The following is a 19,942-nucleotide window of genomic DNA, read 5'->3' as shown; positions in this document are numbered from 1 at the left end:
GGTGGGTAGGGAAGTGGGGGGCGCTATGGGGGACTTTTGGGATAGCATTGGAAATGTAATTGAGGAAAATATGTAATAAAAATATTTAAAAAAAAAAAAAAAAAGAAACTCTAGGACTGAAGTCTCTGTTGATGTCACTTTCCAATGGACTTTGGCCAAAAGCAGTTAGGTTCATGATCCTTGGAGGAAGGCATGGTGCCTGATAGATCACTTAGTTAAAAAGCCCAGAGATCTGATACTGAGTCCTGACTAAAAGGTCCATGCAGTAAAAGGGACATGGAAGACATGGAAGGCAGAAATTTGTACTATAATTAGTTCTAGGAGTAACACAGTTGGGGGAGGGAAAATACAGCCAGCAACTATTTTGAGCAAGTTGTGATTGACAAGACATGTGTACTGGACTGTACTGATCCCAGGGCCAAGTTGCCTGCCTGTGGTGGTGGGGGTTGGGAGTAGGCCTGGGTCGGCAGGAGCAGGACAGCCGGACAGGCAGGCCGGACGGGGTACCAGCACCTCAACTTCTCTCTCAGGGACACTGTCCAAACTCCGGGGGCCACAGGCTAAGCTGTGCGATGGGTGCTGAGGAGGAGGTGCAGGTCACATTAGCAGGGGGAGCACCCTGGGGCTTCCGACTTCAGGGGGGGACCGAACAGAGGAAACCTTTACAGGTATCTAAGGTAAGGGAGAGCCCCCTGAAATGATGTCTCATGGAGAAGAGAACCCAAGGGAAGTTGGGAGAGTCTTGTGGTAGCCTTCTGGGCCCGGGGGTGAGGGGTGGGCAAGTGGGGTTTTGTGAAGAAGAGGTGGTGGGCAGGTGGGCAGGTAAGCATGCTCCGGGGTATAGGGGGCAGGCTGCGGCCATAAGTTCCTGGAGGACTATTAGCAAAGCCTTTTCTGGCTTCAGGGAGCAGAGCAAAAAGAAGGCCCTGCTTCAGTACTGCAGGAAAAGAGGCTGAGTCTGGTCATCCAGTATTTGCTCCCCTAAGTGTGTGAGCCTCTCTACTCCAAACCCCAGGAATGTAGGGAAGGTTCTAATTTCTCTCTGACTAAACTGATATGTGACATGCTGAAACAGTCTCTCCCAACCTAGCCCATTCCTGTCTGCCCTGCCCTGCCCTACCCTGCCCTACCCTGCCCTACCCTGCCAATGCCTTCAGTGTTATTCTTTCTCTAAGCCATATGCATTCTCTTACTGGCAAGACTAGGTGTTAGACTCTCTTAGGAAGCCACTAGCTTATAGCTTCACCCTACAGACTTAGTTTTATGCGCTGTGAATGTGGGTAACCAAAGTGTCAATTTTATAAACCATTCTAAGAATTAGGTGCAGTATTTCATACAGTGCAGTGAGAACTCTGATAGCCTGGCATCACAGTCTCCCAGAATAAAGCTGGGTTACCTCAGTCTGGAATACCATTCTAAAATGTCAACACACCTGGGATTTCTTCCTTTCTCTTTTTTTCTTTTTTTTTTTTTTTTAAGATTTATTTATTTTATATATGTGAGTATACTGTCAATGTCTTCAGACACACCAGAAGAGGGCATCAGATCCCCATTACAGATGATAGTGAGCCACCATGTGGTTGCTGGGAATTGAATTCAGGACCTCTGGAAGAGCGATCAGTGCTCTTAACCTCTGAGCCATCTCTTCACCTCCAAGGCACCTGGGATTTCAAAACCTAGAAAAGAACTGGCCAGTAGGGATACTGTCCTTGGAAGAAAATACTGAGGACTCACCATTTCTTAGATCTCAGCCATGGAGTTTTCTCCATCCCTGTTGCAGTCAGTGATTACCCTGCTGCCTCCCTCTAGACCGATCCCTTACCTCTAGACAGGCCTCCCTGGTAGCACCCCAGACATCTCCCAACCCTTTTTACCGCTCCCACCCCCAGATCATCAAAAGTCAAAAACCTCTCACGTGGGTCCTTTTTGTCACTCCATCCCTACTGGAGTTCTCCATGATCCACGCTCTCTCCTTTAACACCTCAGATCCGAAGACGGAGCCAGGCTGGCAGAGCAGGACTCCGGGAGAGGGACCAGCTCTTAGCGATCAATGGGGTTTCTTGCACCAACTTCTCCCATGCCAGTGCCATGACCCTCATCGACGCCTCAGGACGTCAACTTGTCCTTACTGTGAAAAGGTATGGAGTTCTCCCACCCTTTTTCCTCTGGCCTAGCTCTCTCCTTGTCTGTCTCAGCTCTGTCTCACTGGCCTGGCTTCAGGAACCAACAAGCACCTCTTCTGATTATGTTTTTCGGGGGAGAATATTTGTATGTACCTCCTAATGGAATGTATCTGCAACCCAGGAATGGGAGCGGGCATTTGAATGACTGGTGGACTTCAATCCTTTGCCTATCTCCTCTTCATCATGTCTTCCTCAAAGCCTTCAGACCTCCCCTCTTCCTAGTCTACCTACTCCACCTGTGTGCTGGTCCCTTCTGTCTCCATTGCCTTGCCTCTTCATCCCCTCCAGAGCTGTTAGTTCCGTGGCTCCCTCTTTCAAACGCTGTCCTCGTTTCCATCCTCCAGGGTAACGGATGAAGGGTCTGTGAGATCTCCATCCCCCGGAGAGCTACAGGTGCTATCACCCTTATCTCCACTGAGTCCTGAGCCCCCGGGTGCTCCTGTCTCCCAGGCTCTTCAGCCCACAAGCCTTCGTTCACCCCCTGACAGCGAAGCTTACTATGGAGAGACAGATAGTGATGTTGATGGCCCTGCCACACAAGAGAAGCCACGCCGAACCCGTCGCCGAGGTCCTGCAAGGCCTTCCCTTCCAGGAGCCCCACCTGATGAGGTGTACCTGTCTGACAGCCCTGCAGAACCAGCACCTGTTAAAACTGGCTCTCCCAGCCAGGGCGACAGCCGTGTAAGCTCCCCATCTTGGGAGGAAGGGGCAGCCCTTCAGCCCCCACCAGCAGAGGCACTTCTGTTACCCCATGGTCCACTCCGGCCTGGTCCTCATCTCATCCCTATGGTGGGCCCTGTCCCCCACCCAGTGGCAGAAGATCTCACTACCACCTACACCCAGAAGGCCAAGCAAGCCAGTGAGTGCCTGAATCCATTTGTTTTCGATCAGGATCTGAGCCCTAAATCTGTGCCTTCATATTCACACATTCTACCTACCTCATGTTCCCTGGAAAACAGTGTTTGGGACAGGTTGAGAAGAGTAATGGAGGAGAGGAGAATAATTTTATTCATGGTCCCTAGTTATCTTTGCTATAAGATAACCATTATCTTATAACTATCTTGTACAGTGAGTGGCCCAATCCAAACTAAGAACAGACAACAGGGGGGAAATGGGGAAGGGGAAGATTTTTTGGGGGGTGGTTTTGGTTTTGCCAGATGTCAGGATGGAGGGTGAAGAAGCACCTAGAAGCAGGGTGAGGCAACGGGGTCCTTCACAGCGTTAATTGTAGGCACCGCATGACTACTACCTGTAAGTTCATTTGGAATTCCCGGGGACTAGCAAAATAGGAAGTGGGGAAGGGAAGGATCTTTGGTTTCTTATTTCGGGTTAGAATGTGGAGGTAGGCGGAACAGGCCAGGTCCAGGACCACTTATAACAGGCTCACTGCTATCCTGATGTGAGTTCCAGAGCAGGCTTTAGTGAAGTCTCTCTCGCCCTGACCCTCCCACACCTCTTCTGTAGACTCTCTTTCTTCCTTTCTTTTCTTTTCTTTTCTTTTCTTTTCTTTTCTTTTCTTTTCTTTTCTTTTCTTTTCCTTCTTTCTTTCTTTCCTTCTTTTTTTTTTGTGCCACTTTTGAGATCTCAGGAGTCACTTTCTCTGGTAATTTTTCTTCTCTTCCACTATTCTGATTCTTACTTTGGAAAGTTTTATGTCTGAATTTGCAGAGGCTGAAAGCATAAGTTTATAGTTTGCCATCCTGGGAGTGTCCCACATCCTACAGAAAATTCCAGATGCATGCTTAAGATCCCACACTTATCCCCCAATTCTCATTTTAGCACCCCGCTCCCTTCGCATCATGCTGGGCAAGAGTCTATGCAATGGCTCAGGTTTATTTTTAGCCAGGCAGACCTCACAGTTGAGAGGGGGTGGGGTGAGGGGAAGGGGAGGCAGGTGCCCATGTCTATCACACCAAGAGTTGTGGGACAGGGAAAGAAGGGAGGGGGGCATGTTCTAAAAACAGCTCAGTGAGCTCATTCAGCTGCCAGCTCTGGGGACAAAGGGGCTTTAAAAGGCCTTGGGGGTGCTTCAAGCTGGGCCTGCTCCAGCCAGCACCACCTTTCTCAGCATGGAGACCACCATCCAAGAGCCCCTCGGCCAAGCCAGCTGTGACAAAGCCCCAGCTCCTGAGCTCCAAGACCCGTTCTATGCAGGTACTACCCTATCCCACTGGAGAGGAGGGATCCCAGAGTGGAGGGCAATGTCACAGCAGTGGAGGAAGGGTGGTCTTTGGGGAAGGCCACTCTCCTGTACTCTCTGTTTTGCCATCCTTCCCCTTGTTCTTTCAGGAAAGTGTCACCTCCCCTTTCTCAGGATGGGTTGATGCTAAGACCACATGGCAAGGGGATTAATGGCCACATGAGCTGTGGGAAGCTCATGGGACAAGAGTGAGAAGTGAGAGTGCACTGTGAACACATGGAGACCTGTGTGTGAGATCTGGGAGAAGATATGTAAGAACAAGAATATGTTGTGGCATTACACTGTGGGCAGCTTCCATCAGGAAAGCCTAATAGATGCTCCCAGTGGGCCTAGGCAGTGTGTTAAATGCTTTGTGACTTATCTCACTGTGTTCATGTGATCTTATGAAGAGGTAGCCATTCTCATCTTCATGAAGTCATTCTCCCAGAACTGAATCCTGACTCTGGTGTCTATTCTCTCATGGACAGTATTATTTCGCGTTACACACACGGGGACAAAAGGAATGAGGGCCCTAATTAGTAAGCAGCTTAAAAGGAAAAGTAGATGGAGTGCCAGGAATCTTCCAGGAGGAACTGGGGACCATAGACAAGAAAGAATCCATGTCCAGGGCAGGGCAGCCCTTCCCACTTCCTGGCCCCACCTACCCAGTCCCCACATAGTATAGGAACTCCTGTGTTGTTCTTCAGCACATAGACCCTCTTGTGCCCACCTGATGGGGCTTCCCTGTTGAGTTCTTTACTTGAAAGACAGGGCAAATGGGAGAGGAAACCGTGCTAGCCTCCAAAGCCATCTTCCCAGTGCCAGCAGCAGCTTGTGAGAAAGAGAATGTATTTACCTGGTGACCTTGAAACTTCCTAAAGTCTTAGGGGGTTGACTTGGAGAGCAGCACACTGCCTTTTCTTGCATCTTGGACCCAAGATTATCCCTGGATGTGAGGAGCAGAGGTATGAAGGAATGTTCTAGCAGTTGGGAGGGCTAAGATCGGTTCTGAAATCCTGTCTATATGATACCAGAACCTCTACAGGGAAATCTCTGGGAATCTCTGAAGCATGCTGGTATGCAAATGCATTTGACTTGGACAACACTGTTTTTGTATATGTGAACTGATGTGTGTATAAGCTGGAACACTTGTGAATAAGAAAAGTAGAATGGAGAAATTGTGCCCATAGCCGGCTTTCAGGAGTCTGATGTTATAGCAAGGTGTGTGGGGAGTTGTTTCTGTGAGTGTTTATGATGTGTAGAAATGAACAACTTGATGGGTGGAACTGTGAATGAAGAAACTCATGTTAAGAATTTGTATGTTGGGCCAGGTGTGGTAATGCATGCCTTTAATTCCAGCATTTGAGAGACAGCAGCAGTTGGATCTCTGTGAGTTCAAGGCCAGCCTGGTCTACATAGCGAATTCCAGGACAGTCAGGGCTATACAGAGAGATCCTGTTACAAAAAGAGTCTGTGTGTCCTAGTTATAGGGGTAACAGGTGGGAAGTGGGGGGAAGGTCCGAGCTCTGTGAGGAGCCCGCTTACAAAGAATGGTAGGAGAAAAGCACTCCTTATCTCTTCTCTCTCACGGCTGTGTCTGATTTTCCTGCCAGTCAAGAATGGGAGGCAGGTGAAGAATGTGTGAAGTGGATAAGGCTCATCTCCTGGAAAGTAGGAATGTAATCCAGGAAAGACGGGACAGAAGGGATGTGGTGTGGCAGTGTCTCTGTCCTTGGTTTCACCTTTCCCCTTCCATTCTGTCTCTAAGTCAGAGGACTTGGTCACAGGCAAGAGACATTGTGGGTCCTTTCAGGTAGGAGCGTTGGGGAGCAGGATTAGAACAGGCCGTGAAGCCCCCTGATTCATCTACCTCTTCATCTCCGCAGAACTGCAACGCGCAGAAAGCCTCCAGGAGAAAAGCGTAAAGGAGGCAAGAACCAAATGCCGGACCATTGCATCCCTGCTAACAGCAGCCCCCAACCCTCACTCCAAGGGGGTGCTTATGTTTAAGAAGCGGCGGCAGAGAGCCAAGAAGTACACCCTAGTGAGTTTTGGGGCCGCAGCTGGGACAGGAACAGAGGAGGAGGACGGCATCCCCCCAACGAGTGAGTCGGAGCTGGACGAGGAGGCTTTCTCAGACGCCCGCAGCCTTACTAATCAATCCGACTGGGACAGCCCTTATCTAGACATGGAGCTGGCTAGGGCTGGCTTAGGCACAGCAGAGAGTCAGAACTCTGGACTGGGAGGGCAGCTAAGTGAGGTCTCTGGGCGAGGGGTCCAGCTCTTCGAACAGCAGCGCCAGCGGGTAGCCTCCAGCTCCCAGGAGCTGGCTCAGGTGGGCCCAGCAGCCATGCTTAATGGGCAGAGTCTGCAGTCCCCACCTCGAGCACAGAGTGCTCCCCCAGAGGCAGCTGTGCTCCCACTCAGCCCTTTGTCGGCCCCTGCAGCCAGCCCTACCCCCTTCTTCCCGGATGGTGGAGCCCCCATCCCTGCACCAAGTATCTTTAACAGGTCAGCGAGGCCTTTTACCCCAGGTTTACAAGGTCAAAGGTCAGGTACCACCTCAGTGATTTTCCGGCCCTTAGCCCCTAAGAAGGTGAATGAAGGCTTGGGGGGCACTAGTCCCGCCCCGTCCCCCTTCGCAGCCCCTCCACAGGGGCCCACCCCTCTGCCCAGCTTCACCACAGTGGTTCCCAGCCACACGCCGGTCTCTGGGGCTTCTAGCAGCACCCAACGCTCCTCCGGTCCTGTGACCGCTACCAGCTCCTTGTACATCCCAGCCCCAAGCCGGCCCGTTACACCAGGAGGCGCCCCAGAGCCGCCCACTCCTCCTAGCGCTGCTGCCATGACCTCCACCGCTTCCATCTTCTTGTCCACTCCATTAAGAAACTCTGCGCGCCCGGAGGCGCCGGGCCCCGCGGCCCCCGAGCCTGCCAGCGTTCGGGAGCAGCGCATCTCTGTGCCGGCTGCCCGCACCGGCATCCTGCAGGAGGCTAGGCGCCGGGGCACCCGCAAGCAGATGTTCCGGCCTGGGAAGGAAGAGACGAAGAACTCGCCCAACCCGGAGCTGCTGTCACTAGTGCAGAACCTGGATGAAAAACCTCGGGCGGGCGGTGCGGAATCTGGTCCGGAGGAGGACGCTTTAAGCCTCGGGGCTGAAGCCTGTAACTTCATGCAGCCACTAGGGGGCAGGAGTTACAAGACCTTGCCTCAAGTATCACCGAAAACCCCGCCTCCAATGGCTCCCAAAACTCCACCCCCTACAACGCCTAAGACTCCACCTCCCGTGGCTCCTAAACCAGGGTCTCGAGGGCTCCTTGATGGGCTAGTAAATGGATCGACCACTATGGTGGGAATCCCTGAGCCGCCAAGGCTGCAAGGGAGGGGCGGGGAGCTATTTGCCAAACGGCAGAGCCGTGCCGACAGGTACGTGGTGGAAGCTACATCTGGCTCTAGCCTTAATCCAGGCCTTCGCCCTAGAAGTCCTTCTCCCACACCCTCACTGCCCCCATCCTGGAAATACTCACCCAACATCCGTGCCCCACCACCTATTGCTTACAACCCACTTCTCTCACCCTTTTTTCCCCAAGCTGCCCGAACTCTCCCCAATAAGGCTCAATCCCAGGGACCTCGGGTGACCCCTAAGCAGGGTATCAAGGCCCTGGATTTCATGCGGCATCAGCCATACCAACTTAAAACGGCCATGTTTTGTTTTGATGAGGGTTCTTCAACTCCTGGTCCCACTTCAGGGCCTCCCAAAACTGCCCGAGTCCAGGAGATCCGCAGATTTTCCACTCCTGCACCCCAGCCCACTGCAGAGCCCTTGGCTCCCACTGTGCTTGCCCCCAGAGCGGCTACCACCTTGGACGAACCCATTTGGAGGGCAGAGCTGGCCTCAACCCCTGTCCCTAACCCAGACCATCAAGAGTCTCTCAGGAGCTTTGCTGCCACTCCCAGTTCCTGTGGTTTCCAAGTAGCCAGGCCCCGGTTCTCAGCCACCAGAACAGGGTTGCAGGCCCATGTCTGGAGGCCTGGGGCAGGGCACCAGTGAGCAGGGAATAGGTCCCAGGACCAAGTAATGGAACTTAGATTCCCAGAAGTTTCTTCTGCTTTGTCCAACCGGCTTTCTCCCCACATCTGAGGCCGATTGCCGATTGCCAGAGAGAGTGTTTCCCTCAGCCTCCTCAGCTCCCTGCTGGTGTTTTAAGGCCCTTACCCCTCTGCTTTGCAATCTTCTCTATATTTCCTTGCCTCTCTGGCTTCTCCACCCAGAGGTCTCAGCAGGTCTCTGTTTTCCCTTTGCATTTGTGTTTCTCTCTGTGGGCAGCACTTTAGTGTTAGGTAAAAAGCACACTGTAAAGTGACCACTGAGATCTCAGGCAAAATGGCCACTCACTGTAAAGCAAGCAACTAAGAGACTGAACTGTGTCCCCAGCCCCTCCGTCCTCCTCACTCCGCTTTCCCTAGGTTAGTTGGCATACGCCTAGGTGTGTGTGTGTCTCTGTGTGTGTGTGCCTGCGCGCGCGCCCACGCGTGCTTTCACAAATGTGTGTGGTTAGGATCTGCTCTAGAAAGACATCAAATACACATGCATGTGTGCTTCTCTTGAGGCAAAGGTAAGAGAGGAGGTTTTTTTTCCCCTCCTACTGGAAGGGTCAGATAGCTTCAGAAAAACCTGTGGAGGTCAAGAGCTACTGCAGAAAAGCTCCTGAGAGAGGAGTGGCCTGCAGCATGTAGAGATATGTGCACAGCATCTTGTGAAATCAACGAGTCTGACAAGACTGGGAGACAGGGACAATTTTCATGGGCCTGAGTTATACAAGCTAGACCCGGAATAAAACTAACAATTCTATTTCCTTGGATTACAGGAAGTTAGCAACCAGGGCCCTGTGCTGAGCACATCAGAATCCAGAAAGTAAAAAAGACAATTTCTTCTGAACTGGTTAATGAGTGTAAGACAGAAAGGATGGTGAAGAGAGCCTGAGTGGATGGTGGAGAGAGCAAGGCAAAAGCCAGGAACAAGGCTGAAATGAGTGAAAGTGACCAAGGAGAGAGGAAAGTTGGCTAACAAGAAACTATATAGCCAGGCGGTGGTGGCGCACGCCTTTAGTCCCAGCACTTGAGAGGCAGAGGCAGGCGGATTTCTGAGGCCAGCCTGGTCTACAAAAGTGAGTTCCAGGACAGCCAGGGCTTTAAAGAGAAACCCTGTCTTGAACCCCCCCCCCAAAAAAAAGTAACTAACTATGTGTGAGGGGGGCTGGGGGAGTTCTGAGTTCAGGGGAAGAATGTATTTGTTACAGCAAACGTGTGAGGATGTTCAGTGGTTGTGTTTCCTCCTGGGAATCTGACCTCCCACCCTTCTGGAGTGTATCCTGATGACCTGGGAAACACTGAGCCCAACCCTCTCGTCTGTCCCACCTTACCCGTATAAGCCCAGTGCTTTGCAGCTTCAGGCCCTCATGTCTGATCCCAGAGGGGCAAGGACTGTCCTTCCGTGAAGACCACCACCAGCCATGCTTGCTGTTTGACCTGGAAACCAATCTTTTCCTTTGCAGTATTGTGCAGTATTGGGTGTCATAATTCTTTGGTTTGTGCACAAGAATAAACGTATGCCCACACCACACCGTCTGCGTCTGTCATCTCTTCTGGTTTTATACCCAATCCTGACTTCTTTATGGTCTTGTCTAGCCCATTGTGCTCATCTGATCCAAGCTCCTTGCCTTTCTTCCTGGCTTCCCCTCCTGCCTTGCCAATGGTCTTGCTTTGATCTCATCTCCCTCGTCACCCCTCTGGTTACCTCATCCTGCAGTCTCTCCACGGAGAGCCTCTCCTTCTTCAGAAGCTCATTACTCAGAGTAATGGGAAAGGCTCCCTAGTCCCTTTGTCATGGGCATTTCCTGGCTCCCAGAGGAAGTAGCTATGTTAATCATTCTCTGGGGATCACAAGATAGGAATACAGTGGCAAGTATGAGTGGCAGACAGAAGAGAATGTGGAGTGAGACTAAAGAATTTGGGGACTGACTGGAAAGATGGAGAAGGAAAGTGTCACTACTTAGCTTACCAGCAGGGGGCATATTTGTGGCAATGACCAGATGCTCCCAAGTGCAGAGTCTAAGAATTCCAAAGAAAGGTCTGAGACATCATAGGCTCAATAGCATGTCTTTATATATTTTACTTCAGGTGTTTGGTCATAGGAGATCAGACCTTAAGGGTTGTTGTTTTTTTTTTTTTTTTCCTTTTGGACAGGATTGATTGTAGTAGTAATAACAAGTTACCTTTCACTACTTATGTTTTTTCCCTGTTTCCTCGGTTTAGGAGGAAATGTACCAAAGATGAAATGTCTGGGCAGCAGCCATCTGCTGTGTGTGTGGGGAGGACTTTCAGCCCCCAGTATAAATAAGGCAAGAATAGGCTGGGAGAAGGGTGTGGTCAGGAAGGCTGGGGATGGATCAGGGAGTTCACAGAGGGCAGGGCTCATTCTGGAAGCTTCAGAAGCTGCTTCCTGTGAAGAATGGGAGCAAGGAAGGGTTGTGTGGTGTGAGTGTGAACAATCCAATGCCACATGTGTAAAAATGTCATAAGGATTTTTGAGACAAGGTTTTCCTGTATAGCTCTGGGACTTAAGAGATCCGCCTGCCTGTGCTTTAGGAATGTTGAGATTAAAGGCGTACATCACTATGCTGGGCTCAAGAAACTTATAACTTCATATGTTTACTAAATTAACACCCATGCCCACCCACCCCCAAAAGCCAATTCCTTAGGCAGCTGTATAAGGGTAAAGGGTACAGAAGCAAGCTGGTTTCAGAACACGAGTGGGAGATGAGGGAGGATCCAGGGTACTGCTTCAGCTCCTACCCTTCCTCATGCTGAGACCCTTTAATACAGTACCTCATCTTGTGTTGACCCGCAACCATAAAATTACTACTCTCATCATCATTTTAAAAATTTATTTATATTATGTGTATGAGTACACCTTTGCTCTCCTTGGACACACCAGAAGAGGGCATCAGACCCCATTGCAGATGGTTGTGAGCCACCATGTGGTTGCTGGGAATTGAATTCAAGACCTCTGGAAGAGCAGTCAGTGCTCTTAACCACTAAGCCATCTCTCCAGCCCCTATTATATATTATTTTGAGACAGGGTTTCTCTGTATAGCCCTGGCTGTCTTGGAACTCGCTTTGTAGACCAAGCTGGCCTCCAACTCTCAGAGATTCACCTGCCTCTTCTTCCCAAGTGCTGAGATTAAAGGCAGGTGTCACCATAACAGACCTTGTTTTGTTTTTCGAGACATAGTTTGTCTGTGTGGCCCTGGCTGTCTTGGAACTCACTGTATAGATCAGGCTAGCCGGGAACTCAGGGATCTACCTGTCTTTACCTCTCAGGTGCTAGGATTAAAGGTGTGCACCACCATGCTTGGCATCATAAAATTATTTTTGTTGCTACTTCATAACTGTAATTTTGCTACTGTTATGAATTATAATGTAAATATCTATATTTGAGATATCTGACATCTGACCCCTATGAAAGGGTTGTTTGATCCCCATAGGGATTAGGACCCACAGGTTGAGAACAGCTATGCTGAGAGTACCCATGGGCCTTCATAAGATCATCTGCACTAGGGTTCACTAAGTTGGTTCCTCGCCCTGCCAAGATCTAACCCTCTTAGACAGAAAGCCAACCTATTCAGGAAGTTAGAAGCAACGCCACTGTGAAAATTTCCATCCTATCTTCAACTTAGGGCCTTAATCCCTCCCACCCTCAAATACACTCATGGGTCCCCTCCAGCCCTGGCCTGGAATGGCCCTGAGTAGCCCACAATTCATGTTTTCTGTTTTGTTTTTTCCTATACCTACTCTTAATTCTTACCCACCACTATGTGCTCCCTCTCCTCCTCTGCTTTCAATTGCCTCCTGAAATGCTTCTTTGGAGAAAGAAGGCAAAGAGGAGGCACACCCCTTCGGCTGACTGATCCCTGGCTTAGACAGTCTGGTGGGAACATTTTGTAGCCGTGTTTCCCTCTTCCTGAACCTCAGGCAAAGAGGGCAGGCTCTCGGATCCAGGGTCTCAGTACCCCCTGTGCCATTTGAGCTGCCTGTGTTCATCAACTCTATTAATAACCTCCTCCCTCCCCCACTGCCGGTGCTGCCCCCACGCTCGCTCGCCCCGGCTCAGGTTCTCTAGTCACTGCAGCTTAGTCCTCCGAAGCTGCTGGACCCCGGGGAGAGCTGACCACCAACTGAGCAGCTGGTAAGTTTATGGTTCTATCTACCGGAAGAAGGGGCTGGAGCCCACTCTTCTGACCTCCTTGTTTGCAACTGTGATTCTCCATCCTCAGGGATTGGTCTCTCTTCTCATCTCTGCTCAGCTGCCGACAGTCCAGTTGGAGTTACAGAGTTGGAAAGAAAGGGACCTTAGGAGTTGGGTGGAATTAAGATATGTGGGGAGGTACCTGACAGATGGGAAAGGGTGCTTTGGAATGCCACTAAGTTGGTAGAGTGTAGTTGTATTTGTGAGACAGGACACCACGGAAAATAGCAGGGCTGTTAGGGAGAGGATGGCATGCATACATTTTCTTATCTTGTCGCCATCCATAGCCAGATCTCATTCCTGTGTTTCTGTCCCCCCACAATTCCCTACTTCCACGCACTATATTGCTGAGCTGACATCTGCCACAGCTCAAATGCCCTTAGCTAGCTCTCTGCCCCAGCCCTGCACCTTGGGATAGGAGTGCCTGAAGGAACAAGGAACATACCCATGACCTCTCGGGCCACGTTCCAGCTGGCCTCCTGGAAGATCAACAACCTCTCCTTCCTATGGAGAAGGTTTCGGCTGAATCTCAACACTGACTAGCATAACGTTGCTTTTCCCCCATGGACCCCGAGGGAAGCCTAAGGAGGAGACCAGAGTCTGGAGCCACAGTTGTAGTCTGATATCCCGATACAAATAAGGACTTTAAGTCACGCCAGGCCCAGGAAGCCTGAGTGCATTGCTCTGCCAGTGTTGCTTTTGAAACCCCCCTCGGCCCTAGCTGTATTTCCGATGCCCACACAGGAGCTATGGAAAGTGGACAGAGCCGTTGGTAAGAGATAAGGAAAGGGTACAATTCTCCCTCCTGTCCTGCTTCCAAAGAAAACAGAAGACTGTGACAGTTTACATTTTGGGGATACTAATTTCTGTAAAGACGTATGCATGCATGCACACACACATGCAAACATGCACATGGAAAAAGCTCTGAAGAAATGTTGTCCTTAATCCCAAGTAGTACCGCTGTAGTGCGGGTGCTCATTCTCCCACTCCATCTCTCCTTCCAGGTCAGATCCACCCCCACCATGCCACTCTCAGGAACCCCGGCCCCTAACAAGAGGAGGAAGCCAAGCAAGCTGATTATGGAGCTCACTGGAGGTAGGGTGTGCGTGCTTGAGAGCCCCAATGCAGGACTTTTAAGAGCATGCCTGACTCAAGAGTCCCAGAAATGATGTAAGACAGGATATAAGTCAGAGTGAAAAAAAAAAAAAAACAAAAAAACAAGAGGAATTGCAGCTGTAGAGGGTGTGGGAGATGGGATGATGGGAGGGGTGAGAAGGGGCAGGAGAAGGACACAGGAAGAACTCAGTATCCACTCTGCATCCTCCCCTCCTTCCCACTGATTACTCTGAGACAACACCCTGCTAAGATACTGGACATTTTAGCAGGACCCATAGTCAGTCAAGTCCTGTGAGGACACAGGCTAGGCCTCACCAAATGGTTAACTTCCTTATTTCTTTCTAAGTGTTAGGGAACTTGTGTAAGCATTTAAAATAGGAAACTACACAGCCACACTCCCTGGGGATGCGCACGAGTTACCAAGTGTGAAGTTCCCCTGATACCTTTGGAGTCAGAGTTCACTGAAGAAAAAAAAGAAAGGAAAGAAGACAAGGATCTGTGTTTAGAGATGTGCAGTTGCACATGGGATTGGCCTATCAGCTTTCCCGGCCCAGGGTGTAATTTCTCCCTTGGCTACTGTCTGTGGTGTTCTCTTATTCTTGTTCTCCTTCACTCCACGCCCATGCCCCTTGTCTGGGTCACCTCTCCACTCAAGTATTCCAACCCTATATGTCATTCCCTTTGTTCCCCTGTGCTCTTTCCTCCTCCAAGCCAGGAAATCAAAACAAAACAAAAACATTTCTCAATGGCTGCGAATGGTAGTGCAAGCCTTTAATCCTAGCACTTAGGAGGTGGCAGAAGGAGCCGGGACAGGGGGCAGGGGCAGGGGGAAGGGCAGAAGGAAGGGGGCAGTGGGCAGGGAGATCTTTGTGAGTTCAAGGCCAAATCAGTCTAATAGTGAATTCCAGGCCAGTCAGTGCTACATAGTGAGACCTTGTCTCAAATACACAGACTCTCTCTCTCTCTCTCTCTCTCTCTCTCTCTCTCTGAAGAGATGGTGAGATGACTCAGTGGTTAAGAACACTTGCTGCTCTTGCAGAGGATCCAGGTTCAGTCCCCAGCACACACAAGGTGCCTCACAACCATCAGTAACTCCAGTGCCAGGGCATCTGAGCCCTCTTCTCACCTCTATGGGCACCAGGCATGTATTTGGTACATATATGTACATGCAGGCAAAACAGCCATACATATAAAACATAAATAGATTTTTGAAAAATCTTTTAAAAGACACACAAGACTAACAAAAACTTCTTGTAAACCGAACAGACCTGGTCAGCATCTGCTCCCTAAATGATCTCTTTTAGAATATACTCAGCTGTGGGGGATGCTTCCCTTCCCTGTCCAGAAAGCCCTCATTTCCTCTTTCTATTGAATCTTCTCTACCTCCTGGATAAGGTGGCCGGGAGAGCTCAGGCCTGAACCTGGGCAAGAAGATCAGTGTCCCAAGGGATGTGATGTTGGAGGAGCTGTCACTTCTTACCAACCGAGGCTCCAAGATGTTCAAGCTGCGGCAGATGCGGGTGGAGAAATTTATCTATGAGAACCACCCGGATGTGTTCTCTGACAGCTCAATGGTGAGTATGGATGTCAACCACTCTGGCAAAGCCCGGTGTCTTTCCTGACAGCTTCTCAGTAGCCCCCCAAATTCCCCAAATACCACCAATCTTCTCTCCACGAGAAATGAGGAGCTCTTTATAAGCTCCTACATATATTACATTCCCAACCAGTCTAGGGTGGGTAACGGTCCATTTCTGAAGCTTAGTCCTCATCCTAGAGCGAGTGCAGGCATGAGGACCATACCCATTGGGAGAATATTCCTTCCCAGTGTGACTACGTGCTAAAATAGTGTCGCCAGATAAAACACAGGACACCCAGTCCTATATTTTGACTCTAAGATACACAATTAGTAACTTTCTACTAAAATGTGTTCTTTTCTTTGTATTATTGGGGACATAAAGCAAGAATTAGGACCTACAGGATCTTGGTGCTGACTGTATAACTGAGTGGCAGAGCAGGTGCTTACAGTGCTTGGGATCGCAGGTTTCATTTCCAGTAACGCCTCCTCCCCACCCCCCTAAATCAAACCGTAAGCAAGCAAAAGTCCAAAGAGTACGCAGTTAAATTTGACCTCCAGATTTACCCAATGAGCCAGGTTTCTGAGGAGGTCATGGGAGGAGGATTGCTTGTGAGTTGGAGAAAAGTTTTTACAATGAATAGTTGTTAAATATGTTACCTATAATGTGTAACTTTTGGGATTTAAAAACAATATAAGATGTGAATAATTAAAATTAGGGTTTTGTTGTTGTTCTTGTTGTTGTTCTCAGAATCTTATCTTATGTAAATCTGGTTAGCATGGAACCATGTAGACCAGGCTGGTCTCAAACTCACAGAGCTCTGCCTGCCTCTGTCTCCTGATTTCCAGGGCTAAAGATGTGCTTGCTATATTTTAAATTTAAAAACACAACATTTTTTTTTTTAATTTCGGGTTTTGTTTTATGGAGACAGGATTTCTCTGTGCAGCTCTGTCTTGTACTGAAATTCTCTTTGTAGACCAGGCTGGCTTTGAACTCACAGAGATTCACCTGCCTCTTCCTTCTGAGAGCTAGGATGAAAGGTGTGTGCCACCACCTATCAATTACAAATACTTTCTTAATGTAAACACGTCCCATTAAATATTTAAAACATATTTTATACTAAAAATATTACATGGCTGAACATTAAATTTGAGTGATTATAATTTATTTGGTAAATCCCAGGATGTTAGAAGAGATCACTGAGGTTTAGAGCCCTCTTCATTCTGAAAGATGCCTGATGGAGGAACTAAAATCTTCCTTCTTTAAGGTCACACATCTTCTAGTCAGGCTTCTCCAAGAAAGGGAAAATAGGGATTGGAGAGAGGCCAGGCACAGGATGTTACCACAGAGGAGATGGGGACTGGCTCCCTGGCCTCGTTTCCTCCTCCACCTTCTCTGGGCGGTTGGGGGGCAGTGGAAATAGATGCCTACATGGACGTGGCCAAGGAGAAGTGTCTGTCACTAGCCCTTCTGCAGGATCAGAGTAAAAGTGCTGAGTGGGTCATAGCTAACTTTAGGAGGCCAAAAGCCCTCCTCCGTGCCGGGTCTGGTTACACTGGGTGGAGCGTGGGGGACACAGGGTAAGGTGTCCAAGAGGGCCTCCTCAAGGAGTTGGTGGGGCTATTTTTAGGCTTTGGAGCCCAAACCGATGCTGCCCTTTTGGCCTCCTCCCTGCTTCACCTGCTATAGTTTCACTGTAAGAAAGCTCTGGCCTGATGGTCATCAGGAGGAAGAGAGGGGCCTGAGCAGGGGAAGAGAGCTCTCCCTGCGGGGCAAACTGAGAAGGGGAGGGACAGAGGTGGGTTTTTGTTTTGTTTTTTGATTCTTTTTGTTTTTCTTTCAAATGGAAATTGGATTTTTCCTGGAAACTGACCCTTGCAGTTTCTAGTTGAGGAGATGTCTTGGCTTGCTTTGCCTTGCCAAGATAGGCTTGGGAGTGGAAAATGAGCTACCTTGCCCTGAGGTATAATCAGGGAATTATACCTCTCCCAGAAAGTAGTTCCCTCAGGCTGACAATCTTCCTATGCATTCATTAGCGGGGATTTCTCAGAGCCTTGGGGTCTTCTGGCTGGCCCTTAGCTGTCACCCACTCCTTATATACACCTCTGTCTCTGTGTCTTTTCCACATCCATTGCTAATCCTCCTCTTGCTTTGTACTCTCTTTTCAGGACCACTTCCAGAAGTTTCTCCCCACAGTGGGAGGACAGCTGCAGACAGCTGGCCAGGGTTTCTCATACGGCAAGGGCAGCAGTGGAGGCCAGGCTGGCGGCAGTGGCTCTGCTGGACAGTATGGCTCTGACCGTCATCAGCAGGGCTCTGGGTTTGGAGCTGGGGGTTCAGGTGGTCCTGGGGGCCAGGCTGGTGGAGGAGGAGCTCCTGGCACAGTAGGGGTTGGAGAGCCCGGATCAGGCAAGTATTCTCACCAGAAGTAATGTATCTAATCCCCACGGCAGACATGTCCCTAGGAACGAGGCCTAGTGGAGATGTGGGAAGAGGGAGACCGAGGTGTCTTGGACCCAGAAGGTATCCAGGATACAACAATGTTTCATTCCACCCACAGCCTTATCCTTTAGCCCCCCCACACCGCCACCTGTCCCCCATGATTTCTCAGATTCACTCACAAATCTCACCCAGACTACCATTATGTTACAAACCATATACAATTCCCAGGGCCTAGACTCAGCTACTTCCTTAGTGGTAGGGTATGGGATTAGCTTTCATTAGCTATTAATAATAGCTGCTATTATTTGTTTTACACTTCTCTTTTATGGCTACCAGGTGACCAGGCAGGTGGAGATGGAAAACATGTCACTGTGTTCAAGACTTATATTTCCCCATGGGATCGGGCCATGGGGGTTGATCCTCAGCAAAAAGTGGAACTTGGCATTGACCTACTGGCATATGGGGCCAAAGCTGAACTCCCCAAATATAAGTCCTTCAACAGGTAGGACAGAGGGGAATGCACCAGATGTGTTCCACTGTGTGATACGGTGCTTGACTTGGGATGTGGTTTTAGTTCAAATGTTTCAGAAGGGGGCTTAGGTGTAATGGCAGGAATATGGGACCCTCTTGGAGGCTCTGCTGCTTGCCTGTCATAGCAGGGTGGTGAAGGACAAGACTTGTTGGGAACCAAGATCTCTATGTTAGTTCACTGATCAGCAATTAGGCACTGATTCTTTTCAGTGTGGGTTTTTTGAAGGTAAAATGGGGATGCTACACTTTATGGTTGGAGGCATATCCTGGCTCCCTCCCATTCAAGGTCATGATGCCATTACTCTCCCTAGAGGATAATTCTTTCTTTATGCCCCGCTCCAAGTTTCTATTGTTTTAGAACTGGGCGTTGTAGGGCGTGGATAGGAGGTCTGTGTAAGAGCAGGTCTAGGAAGGTCTACAGAAGTGCTTTTGCGTTTGATGGTTAAGTCTTCCAGCAACTGTCTGTTTGAGATGACCTTAGAGTTGGAGTTGTAAGTTACAATATACATTGTATACATTTAGGATGGTTGGAGTTGTAAGTTACAATATACATTCTGTACATTTAGGACAGTCTGTAAGTTACAGTATACATTGTAACTTAGGATGGTCTCATACTCTTGGCTCTATAGTAGTTGGGGCCAAAATGCTGGTGTATGTCACACCTGTCCATGGGAGCATGTAGTTTACTAGACTCCTCTCATCACTAACTTTGGATAGAAGAACAAGCCAGGTAAATGAGTATTAAGGGAGAAGGAGAACTAGAAGCATGGAAGCAATCGCTATGATTTTATACACTCTCCTCCCTTACAACAGGGTAACAGCTCATTGATAAGTACTTTCTCTTTTATTCTGATTTTTTAACTATGTAACATGCCTGCCCCCCTCCCCATCAGGACAGCAATGCCCTACGGTGGATATGAGAAGGCCTCCAAACGCATGACCTTCCAGATGCCCAAGTTTGACCTGGGGCCTCTGCTGAGTGAACCCCTGGTCCTCTACAACCAGAACCTCTCCAACAGGCCTTCTTTCAATCGAACCCCTATTCCCTGGTTGAGCTCTGGGGAGCATGTAGACTACAACGTGGATGTTGGTATCCCCTTGGATGGAGAGACAGAGGAGCTGTGAAGTGTCTCCTCCTGTCATGTGCATCATTTCCCTTCTCTGGTTCCAATTTGAGAGTGGATGCTGGAAAGGATGGCCCAACTGTTACTCCAGTTCTCTTGTGGCAACGGAGGGTAAAGGGTGGGGTCCATTGCCTTTCCACCCTTCAAGTTCCTCCCCACCAGCTCAGAGCTCTCATCCTGCTGTACCATATGGAATCTGCTCTTTTATGGAATTTTCTCTGCCACCGATAACAGTCAATAAACTTCAAGGAAATGAGCGCCTCTTCCTCTGGTGTGTGAAGGCAGGCAGCTGAGAGCTGAGGAGGATGAGGTACAGAGGCTGATTAGAGCAAAGGACTGAACACTCTATGCCCAGACTTTAGGACCATATGTGAGCTCTGGTTGCTTACACACTCACACCTGGATCAATACCCACAAACACATTCATCAGCTATAAACAAAGAACATATTCAGTATTGCATGAGATAACGTCTTGTGTGTAAACC

The 19,942-nt window shown here is 49.4% G+C and overlaps 2 protein-coding genes across 4 annotated transcripts; both read left to right on the top strand.

Annotated features, from left to right (window-relative positions):
• Positions 1–445: 445 nt before the first annotated feature.
• Positions 446–9,512, top strand: Synpo2l (synaptopodin 2 like). Of its 2 annotated transcripts, XM_021182597.2 has the most exons (4): positions 446–677; positions 1,987–2,138; positions 2,528–3,042; positions 6,249–9,512. In XM_021182597.2, the coding sequence occupies exons 1-4, from the start codon at positions 573–575 to the stop codon at positions 8,411–8,413; spliced, it is 2,937 nt and encodes a 978-aa protein (XP_021038256.1). In that variant the 5' UTR covers positions 446–572; the 3' UTR covers positions 8,414–9,512. The 2 variants fall into 2 exon arrangements, with proteins under 2 accessions (XP_021038256.1, XP_021038259.1); XM_021182600.2 differs by lacking the exons at positions 446–677; positions 1,987–2,138; positions 2,528–3,042 and adding an exon at positions 4,196–4,337.
• Positions 9,513–12,501: 2,989 nt separating this feature from the next.
• Myoz1 (myozenin 1) lies at positions 12,502–19,714 on the top strand. 2 transcript variants are annotated; one of them, XM_021182136.2, is made up of 6 exons: positions 12,502–12,610; positions 13,675–13,765; positions 15,182–15,360; positions 17,529–17,769; positions 18,139–18,304; positions 19,227–19,714. In XM_021182136.2, the coding sequence occupies exons 2-6, from the start codon at positions 13,693–13,695 to the stop codon at positions 19,456–19,458; spliced, it is 891 nt and encodes a 296-aa protein (XP_021037795.1). In that variant the 5' UTR covers positions 12,502–12,610; positions 13,675–13,692; the 3' UTR covers positions 19,459–19,714. The 2 variants fall into 2 exon arrangements, with proteins under 2 accessions (XP_021037795.1, XP_021037796.1); XM_021182137.2 differs by having other exon boundaries at positions 12,503–12,614; positions 13,680–13,765.
• The last annotated feature ends 228 nt before the right edge of the window (positions 19,715–19,942 follow it).

This window comes from Mus caroli, chromosome 14, assembly GCF_900094665.2.
Source record: "Mus caroli chromosome 14, CAROLI_EIJ_v1.1, whole genome shotgun sequence".
NCBI lineage: Eukaryota > Metazoa > Chordata > Mammalia > Rodentia > Muridae > Mus > Mus caroli.
Note: the sequence above shows the minus strand (reverse complement) of the source record. Positions and strands in the feature narration are given on the sequence as shown.